This window comes from Heloderma suspectum, chromosome 3, assembly GCF_057233095.1.
Source record: "Heloderma suspectum isolate Gila_16-S chromosome 3, 16-S_ref, whole genome shotgun sequence".
NCBI classification, from domain to species: Eukaryota; Metazoa; Chordata; class Lepidosauria; order Squamata; family Helodermatidae; genus Heloderma; species Heloderma suspectum.
In genome coordinates, this window is record NC_139460.1 from 42,164,811 (window position 1) to 42,186,745 (window position 21,935).

The 21,935-nt window shown below is 43.0% G+C and overlaps 1 protein-coding gene across 5 annotated transcripts in view; it reads left to right on the plus strand.

Moving 5' to 3' along the window:
- The first annotated feature begins 2,275 nt into the window (after nt 1-2,275).
- Nucleotides 2,276-21,935, plus strand: part of B4GALT4 (beta-1,4-galactosyltransferase 4) — a 45,363-nt gene continuing 25,703 nt past the window's right edge. The window contains exons 1-6 of one of the 5 annotated variants that reach the window (XM_084843043.1): nt 2,276-2,307; nt 9,928-10,105; nt 13,568-13,625; nt 15,257-15,404; nt 15,603-16,072; nt 21,210-21,442. In XM_084843043.1, coding sequence (XP_084699169.1) covers nt 15,802-16,072; nt 21,210-21,442 — 504 coding nt within the window. In that variant the 5' untranslated portion in view covers nt 2,276-2,307; nt 9,928-10,105; nt 13,568-13,625; nt 15,257-15,404; nt 15,603-15,801. Of the gene's footprint in view, nt 2,308-5,183; nt 5,347-9,927; nt 10,106-13,567; nt 13,626-15,256; nt 15,405-15,602; nt 16,073-21,209; nt 21,443-21,935 lie in introns of those variants that run through there. The other 4 variants (XM_084843041.1, XM_084843042.1, XM_084843039.1 and 1 more) reach the window with 4 other exon arrangements.

The window sequence follows — 21,935 nt, forward strand, 5'->3', positions numbered from 1 at the left end:
TCTACTTGCAATTTCTTGCTTTCGAACTGCTAGGTTGGCAGAAGCTGGGACTGAAGACGGCAGCTCACTCGGTCACACAGCACTGGGGTCTCGAACTGCTGTCCTGCCGACCTTCCGGTCTGCAATTCAGCGGCTTAACCACTAAGCCACCGCGGATGCTGAAGACAACTTGTTTATGTCACAAGCTACTGCTGTTACAAAAATTGTGTTCTTTTCCCTGGTAGACTTTCCAATTTGTTTACCAAGAACAAGAGGAGCCAGAGATCTGGTCCAACACGATTTTATTCTGCAGAATAAGGCAACCCTTGGGGCTAATGCTCCAACAAAGGTCACAATCAAGTAATGTGATCCAGAGGCTTATATACACAAGTCTCTGGGTGCTGTCTTATGCCTGCTCTCTACCACTTTCTTTGTCTAGCTGAAAGGGAGACAGGAAACAGACAACACCTTTTATATACTTAGGCATGCCTAGAGAGAGGCAGCAGAGAGATAGTTGTGTACTACGTAAACACATTCTTGGCATTCCTGAGTCTCTGATAAGGCGCTGTGTCTTTGTTTAGCGTGGCAATCTCACACAGAGGTAGAATAGACATAGCCTAGCTTATAAAATCATGGGATAACAGACATATTACAACTGACATTTCTATAACACTGCATTGAGAGAAAACATTTCCCCTCCATTATTTGAATATGGCTTAATCTGATATTATGCTGGTGGCTAAATTCAGGCATGTGATAATTCTGTTGGAGGAGAAATGCCAGGTCATGGTTATTTATGGTCTGGTAATGTTTTTGCTGGGATGAAAGGATGACCACAAGATGGTAGCAAGCTGCTACATATGGGGTTTTGTTTGTTTTTTAAGTGGGGAGGTGGAATAGTGATAGAATGCTATAGCTTCATGTGCTGCTTCTGAGGACTGATGTAAACATTAAGGCCCCCAAGGTGGAGACTGCTGAAAAGCTGTTCCCAGTACAGTGATGGTACATTATGTGGTGAGTATAACATATGCTGTCATAATTTGTACATTTCTTCACAACAAATCTGTTCTGTAAAAAACAATGGGAGTGAAAAGCTCCTGCGCACTTACATGGGAGCTCCTTCTGAGTGGCGCAATTCTGCAGAACCCAATGCGTGCTTACAAAGAAGTTAGTTAAATGGGACTTATTCTGAAGTAAGTGCATAGGATTGCAGCCTTAATTACTGCAGCCTGGACCTTTAACAGCTGCTGCGCAGGAAGAAATTCAGCAGGTGATGCTTTATCATCACTGCATCTCCGTGCAAGGAAAAGTGCATATGGCATCTCTGCTGGTGCCACTAAAGTCCCGCCAGAAAAAAAGAGAGGTAACTCTATATCCATCTTAACCACTCCGGAGGATGCTGTTTATGTGTTTGGTTTTTTTAATGGATGCCTAAAGTAGTGGTTCTAGTTCGCATTAGCAGTTGTGAGTACAGAAGCAAGGCCGGGTGTTTGAATGACAGCGGGGGGTAGGTGAGTGAGGATAAGGAAATGGTGTGATCATGTGTTTGTTGTTGTTGTTGTTCAGTCGTGTCCGACTCTTCGTGACCCCATGGACCATAGCACGCCAGGCCTTCCTGTCCTGCGCTCTCTCCCGGAGCGTGCTCAAGTCCATATTCATTGCATCGGTGATGCTATCTAGCCTTCTCATCCTCTGTCCCCTTCTCCTTTTCCCTTCGATCTTTCCCAGCATCAGGGTCTTTTCCAGTGACCCCATGGACCATAGCACTCCAGGCCTTCCTGTCCTGTGCTGTCAAGTCCATATTCATTGCATCGGTGATGCTATCTAGCCATCTCATCCTCTGCCGTCTCCTTCTCCTTTTGCCTTCAGTCTTTCCCAGCATCAGGGTCTTTTCCAGAGTTTTCTCTTCGCATTAGGTGGCCAAAATATTGGAGCTTCAGCTTCAGTATCTGTCCTCCCAATGAGCACTCAGGCTTGATTTCCTTTAGGATGGACTGATTTGGCCTCCTTGCAGTCCAGGGGACTCGTAAGAGTTTACGAAGCATGATTTGCACTTTTGTGGGAAACCGCAAAAGAGAAAGGGAAACACGCTGGTTCGTAACTAGAAAGCCGTAGGCCAGCAAGGGTTATTTGGTCCCTGGCCTCGTTGCTAAGCAACCGTAGAGCGCGGCCAAGACCGGTGACGCTCTAGCCGCTGGGAAGGATCTCCATGGTTGTTAGAGGCGGCCGTTCCGTCCTCATCTCCGTGGTTGGCGGGGGATTTGGGTTGATACCCGAGTCCTGAGCAGAAGGGGAAGTAAAAGGAAGAGGAATTCGGCCGAGCAACGCGTAAGTGCGGGACGGCGAGGAAGAGGGTGGGGGATTGGGGCGGTGGCTAGTCGGTTCTTGAGGCGCTTTCCTACAGGAGCCGTGTGGCACCCATGAGAGCGGGGCGGTGATGCTCTGGTGCCACCGGAGCTTATGAATGTTTTACTCGGAAGGAAGCCCCACTGCAGTCGATGGACCGCGCTCGCAGGGAAATAGGCATAGGATTGCAGCAGCCCTGCGCCCCGCACACTCCTTTGAGAGTACGCCCGCATAGGAAGAGTCTTACTTCTGAGTAAATATGGATAGGGTCGGGCTGTTCGGCGGATTAAGGCTGCAGTCCTATATCCACTTCCCGGGGAGTGAGCCCCATTGAGCTCAGTGGGAATAACTTCTGACCAGGCACGTAGAGGATTGCACTGTGTATACGTGGAAGTAAATCCTATTGAACATGGTGGAACTTACTTCTAAGTAGACACGCATAGGATTGTGCGGTGTGGAAGCGATTTTAACACGCATACCTGGAAGCAAGCTCCATCGAAATCAGTGGGACTTGGTTCTGAATAAACAGGCTTAGGACTGGAGTATAAATACTGTGGCCTGGGTGCTTTTCAGCTAGATGTGCGTAAAGGTGAGCATAGTACCAGTAGCCCCACTAGCTACCGAAATAAACGAGGACTGGGTAGGAGCCCTCATTTCGTAAGAGTATAGTCTAGCAAGGAAACCCGAATCCTGTTGCTGGGTAGTGGTGGTGAAAGTGCTTATAAACAGCCCAGTTAAAAGGAGTGAGTGCTGCCAAATGTTCAGTGTTGTTTCAGTTCATGGTCTACACTTTAAAAAGGAAGAAGAAATTATCATCTTTATAGTTTCCAGAGGATAACCATGTTAGCCTATTGCAGAAAAGATAGGCTTTTCTTATCTTTGTTGTCTTGTGGCACCTTAAAGACTACAAATTTATTCTGGTATAGTCCACGAAAACTTATGCTGGAATAAATTTGTGAGACTTACAGGTGACGCAAGATGTTTATAGTGTTCCACAAAACACATTGTTCTTTCTTTCTGCTTCCTGTCTTCCTTCTGGTAACCCTGGTTGGAGTAGCCCAGTGTATGAACACAACTAAATGGGAATTTAAAGGTGCAAGAGGAAACCATAAGGAATACAGCTGGCTGGAATTTTGTAGAGCTCTTCTATCTTGAAGGAAGCAACGGCAGTAATTTTCTGTGAAGGGACATGCTTTTTTAAAATAGCAGCCCCCTCTTAAAAATAAAGGGGTGCCTGACAATTGTATGAAGTTATGCATTAACTAACTTAGAAAACTGGGCAATATTGATAATTAATTTCATTTTCTGTTGGCTTCTGTGGAAACACATTCAATACACCTAATTCCTACAAAATGTACTTCCTTGTATTAGGGCATAGCCCTTAGTAAATAAAATAATAGTCTAGTGTTTGATACTCCTGAGGCCCTACTCAAGAAAGAGACTTTCAGTTATTCCAAATACAGGACACACCTTTGCCCTTAAGGGTCCACCCTTAAAGGCAGCCTATAAGTACTTTTAAATAATAAATTTCAATAAAATAAGGGAGATACCTTGTTTTCCGGGAACCGACCTCAGGGCCCGCAGTCCGAGCTCGGTTCCTGGAGAACTGACCTCCCCCCACTTCTGTGCTGCCTCCAAGGCAGCGCAGAACAGTCCTGTCCTCTGTGCTTTCAAGAGGAGTGCAGAGCGGCCAAAAAGGAGTGTGCCTGGGGACGTTCTGGGGCGGGGAGGGTGCAAATGCCTGTTCGAAACATCCAATGTGTTGTATAGCAGCCTCCTCCCCTTCTCCGTCCTCTTGTGGCTAGATAGCTGTAATCGGCTGTCTAGCCAAAAATGCAGGGCAGGAGAAGCGTGGAGGGAATGATCCCCCCCCCCCCCGTGCTTCTCCTGCCCTGCATTGGTAGGTTGTTGCCTCTGAGTTCGGAGGCAGCTGCCTATCTGGATAGGATTGCGCCCGAAATGAACCTCACCCTGTAATGTCAAATGCTGTTTACTTTTTATTTATTTATTTTGCAAATTTACAGTTTTATATTCTTTCTCTCTCCAATTTCTGTCTCTCTTCTTCAGTTTTCCCTGTTAGTCTTTTTCATTTTCCCTCCAAAAAATAACCATCTTTAACTCTTGCTATCCTCCTTAGATAGGTTTGCATCCTGTTAGGGATCACAATATTGGCTGAAGACAAGCGCTCTAGAAAAATACTGCAACTGAACACTTTATTTAGTACCCCCAAAATGGGGGTTCAAGAAAATTCATAGAGAAATATAACAGTCATTCTTGTGGAACAAGGGGAGATGGCTATGAAGAAATGGTGCAATTATGGAAATGTGTTTTTCACAAGTAAGAAAGGAGAATTTCAGACAATAATTTTAATCACACTTTAGCCCAGAGAGATAGAAATCTTTTTGTGATCTGAGGCTACATTGCCAATGTTAAGGGGGGCGGGGTGAGGGAGAGGGGGGAGACCCCTGTGAGCATGTATATTCTCCATAAGCAACTGCACAGCATGTACAAATTGTCTTGGATATCAATATCGATGTATTGTGTATGCATGTGTATTCATTCCCACAGGACTTCCCTTCCCCATCAGCACTTCAACACAACAGAGCAAAAGCCTCAGTTTTCACTCTCTTCCAAGCAATCAAAAACATCATGGGGAGACAGGAGAAATTACTCCCTCCTCTCTGTACCTCATGCAGTTTCCTTTCTAGGTCCAAATTACACATTGTATTACTTTAAGCACACGGAACTGCTACACAACTTGAGCTCCTGATCCAGATCGAGGGCTCCACACCAGTTTCCTGCCAAAAATCTCCTACCCCACCCGCTATTTTCCTCTGAAGGAGCTGATTGCAGTAAACAGAGCCAGTTGTGACAGCTGATGTGAGCTCTGCTTCAGCGGAGTACTAGTTACACAGGTTGTGCTTTTTAAGCCAAAGCTCTTCTATTAATGTGTGCTCCTCTTCCAGGAAACCATTTGAAGCAAAGTCCGATCCGTGTTATTTAGCAACTCTTGTCCTTAAGGTCAGTTATTGGTGAGTGGCTAAAAGCAGTAGCTGCTACATGGGGGGCTGCAGGGGGTTAGACTGCAATGAGGAGAGGGCTTCCTACGGCTGGCGCTCCTCACTTTGCCATTTCTATGTGTGATTACTTGGAAGTGTCACTGAGTGTGACAGGGCTTACTCCCAAATTAGTGTGATTGCGATTGCCGCTTTTGGACACCGAACAATTGCTGACAGTTGCTCAGCTGACAGAACACTTCAGTATAGTGTTTTCAAGAGTAAATGTTACTATTTAATATGGTGTCTTTTCAGCACTAGCATGGTTCATTTTATTCTGAAGGTTCACTGAAATATATGTCTTTATGCACCAGGGCACAGTGTTTCTTTAATTAAACCAACTTTTAATTAAGCAGAGCTTCTGGATGCAGTCAGCACTTGAGGAAATAATTTGCCTCAAGATACACTGAGCATTGTTTAGCTGACTTTTTTTTTTTTGCTAATAGAAACTGCCCTGCTCTCTGGCACCTGCAAGCTATGCTAGCTCTTCAGCAAGGCAGCAGTTGCCAAAAGATAGTACAAGGTTCACAGAATGAACTGGACCTTTTGCTTTCCAACTCTCATGAGGAGGATACCTATATGAGCAGAAATTTGTCTTACTGCCGTGAAGTTAAGAAAACCCATTGCTCAAGCCAGTTAGGGTTTGTTCTTGAGCCCCACCGAAATGAATGCAGCAAGTTAGTTTATGACTAACTTGTCCCATTGATTTCAATGGCAGAAGTACAGCTAGCTTTCTCTGACTTGAGGTCACTGTATGCCCCTTCCATCTGGAAACTCTAGGGAAAAAAGCTTTTGAGGTTTGATGCTGTTCTCTTGTCTGCTGTAAGTGACATCAAGGGGTTTATCATACCTAATGTACAAAAGGAGGCATTAAAAACTGTTCTTCCTTGAGAGACTGAAGCTCATAAAACTAGTTTGTTGTTAGAGATGACATCTGAAGTGATAGACTGCCTAAGTACTGAGAAGAAAATCTTTCATAGGTTATATCAGAAGTTTAGTTAGTACAATATATATACTGATAATACTAGATCCTAAACGGTAGAATGATTTTTCTTCATGAACCAGATTAAACAAGAGCCAGTGTGGTGTAGTGGTTAGAGTGTTGGACTGGGACTCAGGAGATCTGGATTCTAGTCCTCACTTGGCCATGAAGCTCGCTGAGTGACTTTGGGCCAGTCACTGACTCTCAGTCTAACCTACCTCACAAGGTTGATGGGAGGACAATATGGAGAGGACGAGGACTGTGTGAGCCATATTGGGTTCCTTGCAAGAGGGAAAAAGCAGGATATAAATATAATAATAAATCAAGAATCCTAGCTGGACCACAGTTCATTTGTTTATCAAAAAGCACTGAAATAGAAAGGATAGATGATTATCATGTAGTTGCAGTGTGGGGAGGAGACCATACATAACCAGTGATGTGGGGCAGAAAATTTTCCGATGTTCCTTTTTCCGCAGAAACGTTTTTATTTCATATATATGTTTGTAATAATGAATGGATGCCAATTGTAATTACAATATTAGGCAAACTTGACAGTTTAAACATCATAATTAATATTTTTCAAGTGATGATCCCTAGCAACTATGTAAGAGAATACATATGTGCCACTGAAATGCATGTGTTGCAGTGTGAAGTGGAGCTAATAAGTAGTGAAAGAGAAGCCACTATGCCCAAACAGCCATAGTGGAAGAGACCTGAACTCTGTTAAAAGAGATAAGTGGTCCTCAGCCTGGTGCCCTCCAGACGTGTTGGACTACGATTCTCAGCATCCCCAGCGAGCATGGGGATGCTAGGAGTTGTAGTCCAACACATCTGGCAGGCGCCAGGTTGGAGACGGCTGAATTAGTGTGTTAACAGTTTTTGGTACCTTTGCTTTTTTCTTTTTTTTTTACATTTAAACAATGTAAGGGATGTACATACTATTGATACTTGTTAGTGTTATTGTTTACTAAATACAAGTAAAATAAATATGCTAAATTAAATCACTCCTTAGGGCATCAGAACATTTTCCAACACAAACTGAAAAATTTCTGATGCAAGTGACCCTATGCAAATTAAGCCAGTTTGCATAGGAAAATTTTATAATTCGAAATTTTCCTGGGAAACCCACATGACTGTGCATAACCTCAAGTGTTAATGAAAACGTTATACGACAGCTCCTGTAGCTGCATTGGTGCCAGAAATAAATTCAGGATTTGCACATTGTTGTGCTTGCTGTATGCAGAGATATGACATCCATGTTGCAGAAGATAGAACTACTATCCTTGATCAGTTTGTTCTTCATGCACCAAGTTGAGTAGGAAGAACCCACGTACTGGAATTCTGGTCCTGCTTATTCATTTCTAAACTCAGGTCATTCCATTCCAGGCCACATTAAATGATCTGATACACCAACTGGTTTGTTATAAATATCTGTGCTTTCGGGCATTTTCACTTTTTAAATAGAATGCTTTCCACCCCTCCCGCTGTTGTTCTTTCAGTTATAGTTGAATACTTGAGATTCTTTTCATATGCATACTCTGTAGCATGAAATCCTCTCTGCCTGGATCCTTCTCTCTCACCCTCATATCACTGCCTTTATTTTCAACAGAGTTAAGAATCATTTAAACAGTGATTAAATTTGATGTAGAGAAGTTGCTTTACATGTACCTTTCAGACCATTACATGTAATTGTGTGTGGTATTAGTTAAATTAGTTTAATATTAATTGCAAAACCTTGTGTAGTAGTTCCTTACGTTTGCTTACTTCCTCAGGTTTTAATTTGACCTGTCGCTTATAGATGTATTATCTATTGTTCTGTTGCTGAAGTCACACTTCCAATTAAGTAGGAATCTGAAATGGCATCTGCTCCCTATCGTTGCCAATATTCTGCAGAAGGAAGGCCAATGTAGGGATGTCGGACGAATCCATCCAGGGGTGAAGCTCACCAAGCTTTTATTAGCTCAGCCCCCTGGACTTTGGCTCACTTTCCTGCGAGCTGGCCCAACCTGATCTGAATCAAGTCGAGCCAGTTTGCGGAGTTTGGGGCTTTAAAAAATTTGCATACAATGCAATTTGCACAATTATGTCATTTCTTGTCACATCTGTTTGATCCAGTTCTTCAGATACTGCCCCCGAAAAAATTATATCAAGCATGGATATCTGTCCAATATTTTCTGCAGTGAAAACCGATACAAATAATTTATTCAGTTTCTTTGTGATCTCCTTAGGTGTCTTAGGAATTCAGCTTATGGGACACTTCTCCTAACAGGACAAAGTGGGAGATGATTTTCACAGATTTCTCCTTGCCCTTGAAAAAGCTACTCAGGAAAGATGGGGGGCCCTCTGGAATAGTGTAGGTAGTGCAGGAGACTGCAGGGGGGAGCAAAAGTTGCCTCTCCCCACCGTCTTCAGCAGGAGCCTCTGCTGGGTCAGAGTCCATTCCATGAAAAGAAGGGGCCCTTGCATTTCTGGAATGGCATGTTCAAACCCCTTCATCCTTTATTTATTTAAAACATTCATGTCATACCTTTCCTCATAGAGTTAAAAGCAGCTCACAAGAAAAGTACAATACAAAAGAAATATACAAAAAGAACAAACAATACCAGCAATAAAACAATTGTTTCCTGGTTTGGGAGTATTTAAAGAAATATGTGTTGCTCATCTTAATATTTTTAGCAGTATGCTTCTCAAATCTGTTTTTACTTGCCATATTGTCAACTAGATTTGTTTTGATGGAGTTTTGCTCATTTTTGTTCTCATTTTGTTTTAAAAGGAAGCCTTCTTGCCTTTTGTAGCTTTCTTGAGTCTTATTAACCGTACCATGCTGGTATCCTGTTGGATTTGTTTTTACCTTTCCTAATCTGAGATATATATTCTAGCTGAGCTACTATTGTGCTTTTAAATAACCTCTAAGCATTTTGGAGAGATTTGAACCGCTTGACTTTCAGGCCTGTTTCACATGTCACAATAACCCAGGGATTTTTAAAGCCTGGGTTGTTGTGAACAAATGAGTGTGCTGCCTCCTTCCTCCCAATTGCACCCGTTGCAAGGTTGTTCTCACTCATTCACAACAATGTGAACTGGGCCTCAGTCTTGACTTCTTTTCATCCAGTCCCCTAGTTTTTGAAAAGTCTCTTCTGAAGTCAAATGTGACAGTGTTGGACTTCCTGGGCAGCTTTCTACTTACATAAATGTTGAATTTGTTAGCACTGTGGTTGCTAAACCACTTCAGCATTTGAGAAGGGGCTTGTAACATGGAGGTTAGGAAGCAACGAAGGATGTAAAGGATAGGTGGTGTACCTTGGGAAGAATTCCCACAAGGATAGAAATCTGAAGGGCAGAAATGTACTTGGGCTACTTGTATGTTTGGCAACCGATTCCATCTGGGTATTTGCATAGACATCTGTGAGTGATTCCCTGATCTAGCTCTCTGAGTTCCCCTAATGTGCCTTCTTTCCATCTCTTGATAGAAGGGGAAAAGGCTGGGGAAAATGAAATGCATAGGAAGCAGGGAGGGAGAGGCGTTTAATGGGAAAAGGCTGAAACTGTTGACTTTTCTTTTAGTGGTTTCTGCAGTTTGGGGCAGACTCCTCCTCCTGGATCTGTGAGAGGCAACAGAGGGCTCTTTATGGTGTGAGGTTTCATGACTGAAAAGTGCTCTGCTATTTGGCACAGGAGTCGTCTTAGCTGCAAAAAGAACAAAACAGCTTCACCACAGGAAGGAGAGCAGCGGCAGGATCAAGTAAGTCTAATGGGTTCACTTTCTCTTGGCTCAAACTAAGAAAACACGAGCGAGTTGCATCTCTGACTTGAGTGCCTCTTCTCCGGTGCAGGCTGAATTGGATTTTCATGATACTGCAGAAAGGTTTTCAGCACAGAGAGTAAGGACTGACAGCTGAAGCCATATTACAAATTCCTGAAAAAACAGGAAAGGAGTTGATGTAAAAGTATTCATAGAACTCTAGTAACTGGTTGATCTTTCAGTTTTGGATGATCTCTCTCTGACTGGGTTCAGATGATTGTGATGGTGGAAGAAGCCATCGTGGTGTATCTCCCAACCCCCATGCATGCGACGTGACTGCCATTTGCATAATCCCCCACAATGCAGCGCAGGTTGGCGGGTTGTCTGAACTGGGCAGGCAGTGCAGCATGGGTGCCTTTGTACCCACCCTAAAACCCATGACATGCAGTAGAAGCTGTAGGGTGGGTACGAAGCCACCCCCACCGTGCGACTGGTTTGAACGACACGCCAAGCCACGCTGTATCATGCAGGATTATGCATATGGCAGTTGTGGGGGCGGGGGGAGAGGCCACGATGACTTCTTCCCCTGTTGCAATCGTCTGAACACAGCCTCTGTATTTTCAGTTGACTAACCTAAGAACATACCAGCATTTTTAGACATTCATTTCTCTGTATTCATTCTGTTTGCAGGTATAAAGCTTACTACTTGGTGGTCCAGGCTGTGCCTTCCTGGCCTTTCTGATGTTCTTTTAAAATAGGGGTGGGCAGAAGGTAGATTTCCAGATGTTTTGGACTTCAGCTTCCAGAAGCCCCTGCTGGCATGGCCAATGGCCAGGAATGCTGGGAGTTGAAGTCCAAAAACATATGGAGATCTATTTTCTGCCCACTCCTGTTCTAAAGTGCCTTTTCAGTATGTCCCTTCCTATTTACACTTCATCTATGCCCCCCTTGGGATGTCCTATGATCATTTCAACAGATGGAGAGGTCTCTCTTCACAGGGGTTGTCAATATGCTGTTCTACAGAAAACTAGGTATTACTGGGGCGGATTAAGCAGGAAATGGCTGATTAAGGGAATCTACTACTTCATACATTTCTTTAGTGCACTCTGTGCAGCATTTCTCTCCATGGCTCTTCTGCTATGGAAAACATTACTGTTTATGAAATGCTTAAGCACTCCTTGTCTAAATGGACAATTAGTTGTCAGTGAAGCAAAACCCAGGATATTTCCTTCAATGGCCTACACAGTAGCCAATCCAAGAAGGTTCCTTGCTGTCTTCTACTTGTAGCTATTTTTCAGTACATAAAAATACCATCACTATCTATAGGTAAGAAGAAATAAATGCTACTGTCAAAATTGCAGTCAGTTGTTGATAATGGAAAAGAAAATAATGCCCAACAGCTTCAGGTATCCTGTACTTACTTTACAGCTGCATCACATTCTGATGTCTCATTATCCCAATGTAGGTCCTATAATACTCTACAACTCTGTTACTATAATTCTTATTTATCTTGGCTGTGTTGTGAAAGATACTGTTTTCACTGTAAGCATGAAAGGTGATCTAGATTACAGCTGGAAAGCTGATGGCATTTCTACTTGAAGCACCCCACTTAGTACTGCCAAATTTTCAATACTTCAGTCTTGAACTTTAGACATCTTACAGTTTTGTAGTAACACCATGAATCAGGTTGTTCATGCATGTTTTAATTGCTTTCTCACCCTTCATGGATATTAGTCTATAGTAGTATTGTGCTGAAAATTTCTCCCACATTTTTTCCATTCTCATTCCATTTGGTAGAAGTGAAATTGCTTCTGAAAAAATTCAACGGTGAAGAAATTTCGGAGAAATTCTCATGGGTTGGGTGTGGGTTTCTTGGGCTTACCTTACTTAGGAGGTGGCCAAGGAGGGGCACAAGTGTCCTGTTTTTGACTGTACAATCATCTCTCTGGCCTCCTGTAGCCTCCTCAGCTTCCTACACTTCAGTGAAAGCCCATTTTAAGGCACCTTGAGGTAATTCCTCCCATAGGGCTTTTTCAGATCAGGACGTTCAGGCAGCCTGGGAGGCTAGCTGTGATTAGGTAAGCCCTAAAATACCACAAAAATAAATTATAAAACATCCTGAATGAGGCAGAACAATGGAAGCCTCTTTGATGGAGGGGGAGAAAACTTTCAGGAAATTGGAGGACAGATTTTGGCAGAGCACTAATTCTACCTCATCTCTGGAGCTAGACACAACACTGCCCCCACCTGCATTGCAGTGGATGGAAATTGGGGACCAGCTTGCCAAGACAGTTGATGCTGCTACCGCACAACCCCCCCACAACCGTTACCAAAAAAGAAAGAAGCTGTGCCATAAGCTCTGTCAATGGGGATAAATGGTTGAGAATTTCTCCTCCTCATGGAGAAATTAGATGAAATTGTCTCCCAAATTTCTCTGCCTGCAAGTAAAGTGGAGAATTTCAAGAGGCCATATGCGCACAGCTCTAGTATACAGACAATGGGCTCACATGTAGGGATGTACAAATCCCCTTACCTGGGTTCTGTGGGGGGGGGGGGAGGTGGTCCGTTCCTCCTCCCAGAATCCTCGCTGGCCAGCTCCGCTCCGCGGTAAGTCTGGGGAGCCGCCGGCCAGCTCCATTCCGCAAGCGATATGGCTGCTATTGCTGTGCAGTTTCGCTGCTGCTGAGAAACAGGAAGTGATCCGGATGCAAATGGCGTCTGCTATGCCATTTGCATCCCTGTTTCTACTTGCGATGGGCTACGTATCTGTATTTACGTAGCTATTTACGTAGCGTATCGCGTGAAAAAACAGGGATGCAAATGGTGTCCACTACGTAGCCTATCGCATGAAAAAACAGGGACACAAATGGTATCCACTACGCCAGGTAGACCATGTGAAGGGAGGGTGGGGCAAGAGGGATTATTTTGTATTACATGTGAACTGACCTATTGTGACTATATTTCTAGGTAGTGAATTCATTTTTGTAGTCTTCTAAATTTTTCAAACAATAGTGCACATTTGATGACTTTGGATTTTTTATAATTTGTGACTTATCTATTTCTACTTATTTGATATAAAACTTTTTAAAATCCCAATTTAGTTTTTACTATTTTCTCTACACCAGACAGTTGGCCAGAATAGCATAGCTGCATTCCTCAAAATGGCATGTCTTACCTGTCATATATCCCTACTTCTTTTATGTATGGCCTTTTGCTGAGAGCAGACCGAATTGTGAAACTGGAACTTGTAGACCTGTCTCTCTGTGTGTTTAGCTTTTAATGAGCCCATTGCTGGCCCTTCTGTATTCTATTTCTCTTGCTGCTGTATGAGTACTGGATGAAGCTACATGTACTCAGGGCTTCAGATGATACTGGAAACAACAATAAAAACGTGGCGATTATTCTCATGCTGCTTTGTCATCTTTGGATGATATCCCATGGTGCCTCTGTGTCATTTTGCAGATCAGTAGAAGTCAAGGTTGAGTGTCCTAGGGGTGTTTCCAATGTACATAAAAACAAGGTGTGTATATGTGTGTGTATTTGTTGCATAGCATGAGCCTAGCTTCCCTTTACCTTCACTTGTCTGTGTTAGATTCCAAATTCAAACTCTCATTTGGCATCTGATTTTTTAAAGCTTGAAAACTCCAGGGAGAAGGTGCTTCATGCCACAGGCAACCAGCCAGTCACACTCTCCACAGCCCCCCTTTTTTTCTTCAAATTGTTACATCTTCCCCCTGAGCTTGATCCTTGATGTATTGATTGTACATCTCCTTCTGAGTATGCTTTCTGGAGGAGTAGGACCCTGTTTGTATTTATGTCTAGACACTCCCTAAACCAAGGTGCTTTAAATCACTAGGGAAAGGGCCTTTTTAAAATGAAGTTTCCAGCCAATTCATATATTTCCTGAACAGGATGCATTAAAAGGGAGTCGCAAAAAAAGTTCTGCCCTTATAAGCCTCAACATTCTACTTCTTATAAAAATGACACCTATTTAGCTGCTAATTTTAAACTTAGCACCTATGATTTAATTGAAGAAGTCTACATCAGTTTTGAAGTCTTGATATTAGCCATACTCAGAAATAAGTCCTATGCCTCTGGAAATAGGGATGGGAGGCTGGAATTACAGCTGCTTTAAACCATAATCCTATGCAGGTTACTCAGAAGTAAGCCCTGCTGACAGGGCTGGACAGTGCAAGTTGGATTTCATTTAATGGAACTTACTGTCTAATAAGTCAGAATAGAATTGCACCCTCCATTTGGAATCCACGCCCTTCATTATAAATTGCAGGGGGGGATTCAATTAAAGGTTCTAGACCCTCCCTTTTTTATTATGATTCAGCACAAAGAAGCCTTCTGGATATCTCAAAAGCTGACTCCCTAGACTGTGACTTTTGATCATTCCTAATTAAAGTATTACTGTACTATTATGCTTTTGATGTGGTCTCCTTAGCAGTTACCTGCATTTATTGTTTGTTTGAGGTGTATACCTAAAAAAATAAGCGTGCACCTTGAAATGAAATCATAATTACCATTAGTTAAGTATTTATAATTCCATGTATCATATACGTTGATTTGCAAGAAAGCAGATTCAAATACCTTGGAGAAAAAATTCCTTTTCAAAAACCAGGGAAATTCAATTATCAAAAAACCTCCTGGTGTAAAACCACAGTTAAGGCTACTTCTTGTTGGCTCAAGCTCCACAAAGCCACACAGTTGGAAGCGAAGACTGATGCCTCAACTGATGAGCATTGTGATCAGTGATGATGTTGTGCAATGTCATCAGTTGTGCTTGCTTACAAGTTATGCTCCATGCAGCCACATGTTTCTTTAGTCTTTCAGGCCCAAATCCAGAGGGGATTGTCTTTTCAAGCATCTGAGCCTTACTGTATTGCTAGGGGAATCCTCCTGTTGACCCATGCCTGTTTGTTGCTTTTATCAGTAGCTGGCAGGATGGGTTAAACAGCGAGAGGGGGCACTCTTCTAGCAATCCTCACCATCCTTACGTTGCTTTTTGGGAGTTGCAGTCCAGCACATCTGGAGGGCACCAGGTTGGGGAAGGCTGTTCTACATGCAAAGCATGTGCAACTGTTATGAATATTAATTTCATAATTGATTCCCTATCTTTATGAACCCGTGTGTGTTTTATTACAGTGTAAGGAAGAGAGCCTCACTTGCCTGTGGCTCGTGTCTGCGGTATGACAGCATCTGCACAAAAATTGCAAACACAAAGCCCAGTTGATCTATAAATGGGGCTACGTGGTACTTGGAACCAAGTAATTGAAAAAAAACACATGCAAAGGTATACATATAAATGGTACATGTATTTATGTTTGTATATCAACTGGGTCTTATGTTGTACCTGTGATTTTTGTGTAGAGACCATTCCTAGTGTGAGTTTTTCTAGCATTTGCACAATACTTGCTCTTGGTGAACACTGCTGGGTGATGGATCTAAATGTGGATGGAAGTAGAACATGTTTTTGTCTCGTTCTGAACAGGTCCACCCTTGTAATGTCTGTTGTCCACTTCTCGCTCAGCTAGAAAGACATGCATTCAAAAGCCAGAGGAGACTTGTCAGAATGCAGCACCTCAGAACTCCTTGTTTTATTTTGACTGTCCTGCTCTCCTTGAAGTGTGCATCAACAGGGATACACCGGAGACAGTGTCGAGGGACAAGCTTGTAAACCAGGAAGGGCCATGGGCTTGAGCTATGCCAGCCTTCACGTCTCTTACAAGCTCAAGTTGCTGATGCTCTTCACCTTGTGTGTCTTATTGGTGGGCTGGGTCACCTCCACTTACCTGGTGGATGCTGTGCATGAAACCCCAAGGGCAAACAGCATGGTGGGAAGTTTCAGGAAGCCAACCACTATCACAGAGAAGCGAAATGAAGATCCAAAGAGGAATGCAATGCCTACTGTGAAACTGCCTATCGTGACATCCCCTTGTCCTGCTTCGTCTCCCCATCTGTGTAAGTCTCTTCAAATTTTCCTATCCCCTTAAGGGAGACCTCATGGTTCTAGGGGCTTGAGCTAAGAACTCCAAACTTCTTGCTCCTTAAGTTGAATCTATGTTCTGCATGTAGACAAAAACCCATCTGGCTTGCGAAAATGGGCCTTTGTGCTTCCTTGATCTTCTTCTGCTTCCTGGCATTGTATCCCTGTGTCTGACAGAAGCTTTTTTAGTGGCATTTTAAAATGTGACTTGTATATCACGGTGTTGTGGCTGGATCTTGTGCTGCTCTATTAATGGATGAATAATATTTGCATAAGGCCAGTTTATTTGGGAACTTCCGATGTCTGTGTTGTATCCAATAGTGCTAACAAGGGCATTTCCCACATGATTTCATTATTCAGATATTGCCAGGCAGAGGGAATCCAGCCACTGAAAAGCAGCTCCTGTACTATACTAGTAATGTATGAGCATGCCCATAAACGTCACACACTCTCTGTCTTTGATGCTTTTCGCGTGTTCCCTTTTGGGTTTTCAAGTAGCAGTTACCAGTTGGAGTTACGTGTATGTTAAGATGGTGCTACAGGTTTAGGAACCGAAAGTCCCAGGAAAACTTTAAATGAAACCTGGCTGAAGGGTGGAGGACCATGTTGAGAGGGATTTGGGGTGAGGGACATTGTCCAACTCCTTCTTTCCCCACCCCCCTTCCAGCTACTTTAAGAGTAGCCTGCCAGCAAATCTATTTGGTCATGAGGGATTTTAGTACCATGCGAAGCAGTGATGTGCTTAATTTTTCTGTGGGGAAAAATCCATTTCATAAGTTCTTTAGTAACAGTAAATGGATGCCAATTCCAAATACAATATTAGACAAGCTGGACAGTTTCAAACTTTTAATATTTTTCAGGGGATTATCCCTGGGAAGTACAAGAAATAATACATATATGTTACTGAAATATATATATGCCTCAGTGTGTGATAGTTTAGCTGTCACTGATACATAGTGACAGCTAAACTAAAGGTGCCCCAATAACCTCGGTGGAACTGAGTTGAACTCTGTTGAAATTGATGTGTGGTTGTCAGCATAGCATGCCCAGTTCTTGGTTTGTTAAAATGTATTAGAGGGCTGGTTCTCATGACACAGCCGACTCATCATGGCACATGTGACTCCCATTTTGAATATGCAACCCTTCAAAGGGGTTGCATATCCAGCCATTGTGGGTTGTTGCTGTTGTTGTTCAGTCATTAAGTCGTGTCCGACTCTTCGTGACCCCATGGACCATAGCACGCCAGGCTTTCCTGTCCTCCGCTCTCTCCCAGAGTGTGCTCAAGTTCATATTCATTGCATCGGTGATGCTATCTAGCCATCTCATCCTCTGCCATCCCCTTCTCCTTTTGCCTTCAATCTTTCCCAGCATCAGGGTCTTTTCCAGAGAGTTTTCTCTCCGCATTAGGTGGCCAAAAGATTTGAGCTTCAGCTTCAGTATCTGTCCTTCCAATGAGCACTCAGGGTTGATTTCCTTTAGGATTGACTGATTTGAGCTCCTTGCAGTCCAGGGGACTCGTAAGAGTCTTCTCCAGCACCACAGTTCGAAAGCATCAATTCTTTGGCGCTCAGCCTTCCTTATAGTCCAGCTGTCACAGCCATATATTACTACTGGGAAAACCATAGCTTTGATTAGACGGACCTTTGTCGGCAAGGTGATGTCTCTGCTTCTTACTATGCTGTCTAGGTTTGCCATAGCTTTCCTCCCAAGGAGCAAGCGTCTTTTAATTTCATGGCTTCAATCACCATCTGCGGTGATCTTGGAGCCCAAGAAAATAAAATCTGTCACTGCTTCCATTTCTTCCCCTTCTATATGCCAGGAAGTGATGGGGCCAGATGCCATGATCTTAGTTTTTTTAATGTTGAGTTTCAAACTCAAGGATTAAACAACCCTCACATAAGCCTACTACTGATCAAGGGTTATGTAACGGTTGTTTAACCCTCAAATAACCCACAATAGCAGAGTTCGCATGACACCACACCACCCCTGATCGCCCCATATATTGAAAATGGTGCGTGGCATGCACCATGGCTTATCATGAGTTAAATAACCCATGATGACCCAGCCATGTCATGCAAACCAGGTCAGTATGTGTTCTGAACCTTTGCTTTTTTCCCTTAAGAACATAAGAGCCATGCTGGATCGGACCAAGGGTCCAGTCCAACATTCTGTTCACACAGTGGCTAACCAGCTGTAGACCAGAAATCCACAAGCAGGGCATGAGCGCAACAGCACCTTCCCACCCATGTTCCCCAGCAACTGGTGTAGGTAGTCTCACTGCCTCTGGTACCGGAGGTAGCACATAGCCATCAGGACTTGTAGCCATTGATAGCCTTTTTCTCCATGAATTTTTCCAACCCCCTTTTAAAGCCATCCCAATTGGTGGCCATTACTAAACCCTGTGGTATCGAATTCCATAGTTGAACTATGTGCTGTGTGAAGAAGTACTTCCTTTTATCTGTCCTGAATCGCCCACCAATCAGCTTCATAGGATGACCCTGGGTTCCAGTATTTTGAGAGAGGGAGAAAAATGTCTCCCTATTCACATTCTCCACACCATGCGTAATTTTATAGACCTCTATCATGTCTCCCCTTACCCTCCTTTTTTCCAAGCTGAACAAACCTAGCTGTTATAACCTTCTCTCATAGGGGAGATGCTCCAGCCCCTTGATTGTTTTAGTTGCCCTTTTTTGAGCTCTACAATATCTTTTTTTAGGTGTGACCAGAACTGTATGCAGTATTCCAGGTGTGGCCACGCTATAGATTTGTACCGGGGCAGTATAACATTGGCAGTTTTATTCTGCATTCCTTTTCTAATTATGCCTAACTTGGAGTTCACCTCTTTTACAGCGGTCACACGCTGGGTTGACATCTTCATTGAATTGTCCACCACAACCCCAAGATCTCTTTCTTGGTTGGTCACCACTAGCTCAGATCCCATCAGGCTATACTTGAAGTTGGGATTTTTTGCCCCAACGTGCATCACTTCACACTTGCTTACACTGAATTGCATTTGCCATTTAGATGCCCATTCTCCCAGTTTGGAGAGATCCTTTTGGAGCTCTTCACAATCCCTTCTTGTTTTATCCACCCTAAATAATTTGGTGTCATCCACAAACCTGGGCATTTCACTGCTCACTCCTAATTCCAGATCATTTATGAACAGGTTGAAAAGCATTGGTCCTAGTACGGATCCCTGTGGGACCCCACTATTTACTTCCTTCCATTGGGAGAATTTACCATTTATTCCTACTGTCTGCTTTCTGTTCTTTAAGCAGTTACTGATCCATAAGAGGACATGTCCTCTTATTCCATGACTGCTAAGTTTGCTCAGAAGTCTTTGGTGAGGGACTTTGTCAAAAGCCTTTGGGAAGTCCAAGTAAACAATGTCTACCGGATCTCCCCTGTCTACATGTTTATTGACACTCTCAAAGGACTCTAAAAAGTTAGTGAGACAGGACTTACCTTTGCGGAAATGTGTTGATTCTTTTTCAGCAGGGCTTGTCCTTCTATATGCTTACTAATTTTATCTTTAATAATGCCTTCTACCAAATTACCTGGAATAGATGTTAAGACGTTAATTTGAAAATTGGTGTTACATTGCCATCTTCCAGTCGTCTAGTATAGAGGCGATCTTAGGGACATGTTGCATATTTTGGTTAGAAGATCAGCAATTTCATATTTGAGTTCTTTGAGAACTCTAGGATGGATACCATCTGGGCCCAGTGATTTATTTGCGTTCAGTTTATCAATAAGGCTGAGAACTCCATCTTTTGTCACCAGTACTTGCCTCAGTTCCTCAGACTCCCTTCCTGAAAACATCAGTTCAGGCCCAGGTATTTGTCCTATATCTTCTGCAAGGAAGACAGATGAAAAGAATTCATTCAGCTTCTCTGCAATCTCCTTGTCCTCCTTCAGTACTCCTTTAACTCCATTGTCATCCAGTGGTCCAACTGCTTCCTTAGCTAGTTTTCTGCTTCTGATATATTTAAAGAATTCTTTATTGTTAGCCTTGATGTTGCTAGCAATATGCTCTTCAAAATGCTTTTTTCAATCTCACTGCCTGCTTGCATCGCCTTTGTGCAAACTTGTGCTCCCTTTTGTTTTCCTCACTTGGGCAAGACTTCCATTTTCTGAAGGAAGCTCTCTGTTCTCTAATAGCTCCCTTAACACTGCTTGTTAAACACACTGGCGACCCCATGGACTTGGTGCTACCTTTCCTAACCTGCATACCACAATAATTTTATTATTGTGGTTTTGCGTAATCTCCAAGCATTTTGAAGGGATTTAATCCTCTTGACTCCCCCTTTTAACTTCCTTTTCAACAGTTCCCTCATTTTAGAGAAGTTTCCCCTTTTGAAATCAAATGAGTCTCTGTTGGACTTCCTGGGCAATTTTCCACTTAAATATATATATTAAATCTGATAGCACTGTGGTCACTGTTTCCAGTTGGTTCAGCAACATTTACATCTCATACTAGGTCCTGGGCAGCACCATTTAGGATTAAATCCAAGGTCACCTCCCTTCTGGTTGGTTCCATGACCAGCTGTTCTAGGCCACAAGCGTTTAGGGCATCAAGAAATTTAACCTCTTTGTTGTGGCTGAAACATGCATTTATCCAATCCATGTAGGGGTAATTGAAGTCACCCATTATTACAGCACTTCCTTGTTTGGAGGGCTCCCTGATTTTGTTTAAATCCCTTAAATTTAAACAATATGCGGGATATACATGCTATTGTCTTGCAAAAACATGAAATTATTCAAATAAAAATGACTACATAATATAACATTTAAATTGCATTAAGTGTGCTTTAATTTTTTTCCGCAGATATTTCAGGTGTTGGGACAAAACAATTATCATGGGGTACTTTTTAATGGTTTGTTCACTAAATGCAAGTAAAATAAGCTTTACAATAATTCTCTAGGGCATTAGCTAAATTTGTACAGGGAAATTTTCCAGAAAACCCTCATCGCTAGTGCGAAGTTTCAAAAAGAAACTTCAAATAAACTGGTCCATTTCCTGGAATCGCTTCAAGACATTTCTGTTAACTAGTTCTTAAAGCCTACAGTAGGTAGTTTTACAAAAATGAGACTTGCCTTTTTCTGTAATAGGGGGCCCTAGCAAGCTCACCTTCAAAGCGTCTCTCACCGTGGAAGAGGTGCAGAGAGAGAATCCTCAGGTGGTGAAAGGACGCCATCGCCCCAGAGACTGCTCAGCTCGGCAACGAGTGGCTATTTTGATCCCACATCGCAATCGAGAGAAGCACCTGCTGTACCTGCTGGAGTACCTTCACCCATTCTTGCAGCGGCAGCAGCTGGATTACGGCATTTATGTTGTCCACCAGGTAAGTCTGCATAGAATTAAAATTTGCCCTGCAACTACGGGTGAGGGCTGGATCCACATCTTGCTGCCCCATCATGGACATTTCTCCAGGCCTCAGGCTATCTCTTTTGACCATTGTTGTGGGGGTTTTTCCAGTCCAGTGATCAGTACACTGCCTCAGGCAAGTCCCAGGTCACTTTCCCCAGCTCTAATACAAATCCATCTCAGTGTGTTATCAGCGCTTAGGAGTCCCTGTGTATACCAGTGCTGATGAGTTTGTTATGCCTTCTGCTGCAAGAGCTTAAAGCAGATTGAATTAAACAGAGTGGGTGGCAAATTAACTTTATGCACAGTTGCTAGAGCTTTGTTAGTCTTAAAGCTGCCGGGCTTGAAAAATGTGTCTTGCTCAAATAATTATCTGTTTGCGTCCTGGGGTTTGGCTCATGTTTGTGTGTGAGACTGTGGCTATGCTTGGAGAATTTTTGTTCTTGCACTCACTTTTCTAGAGGTGATGG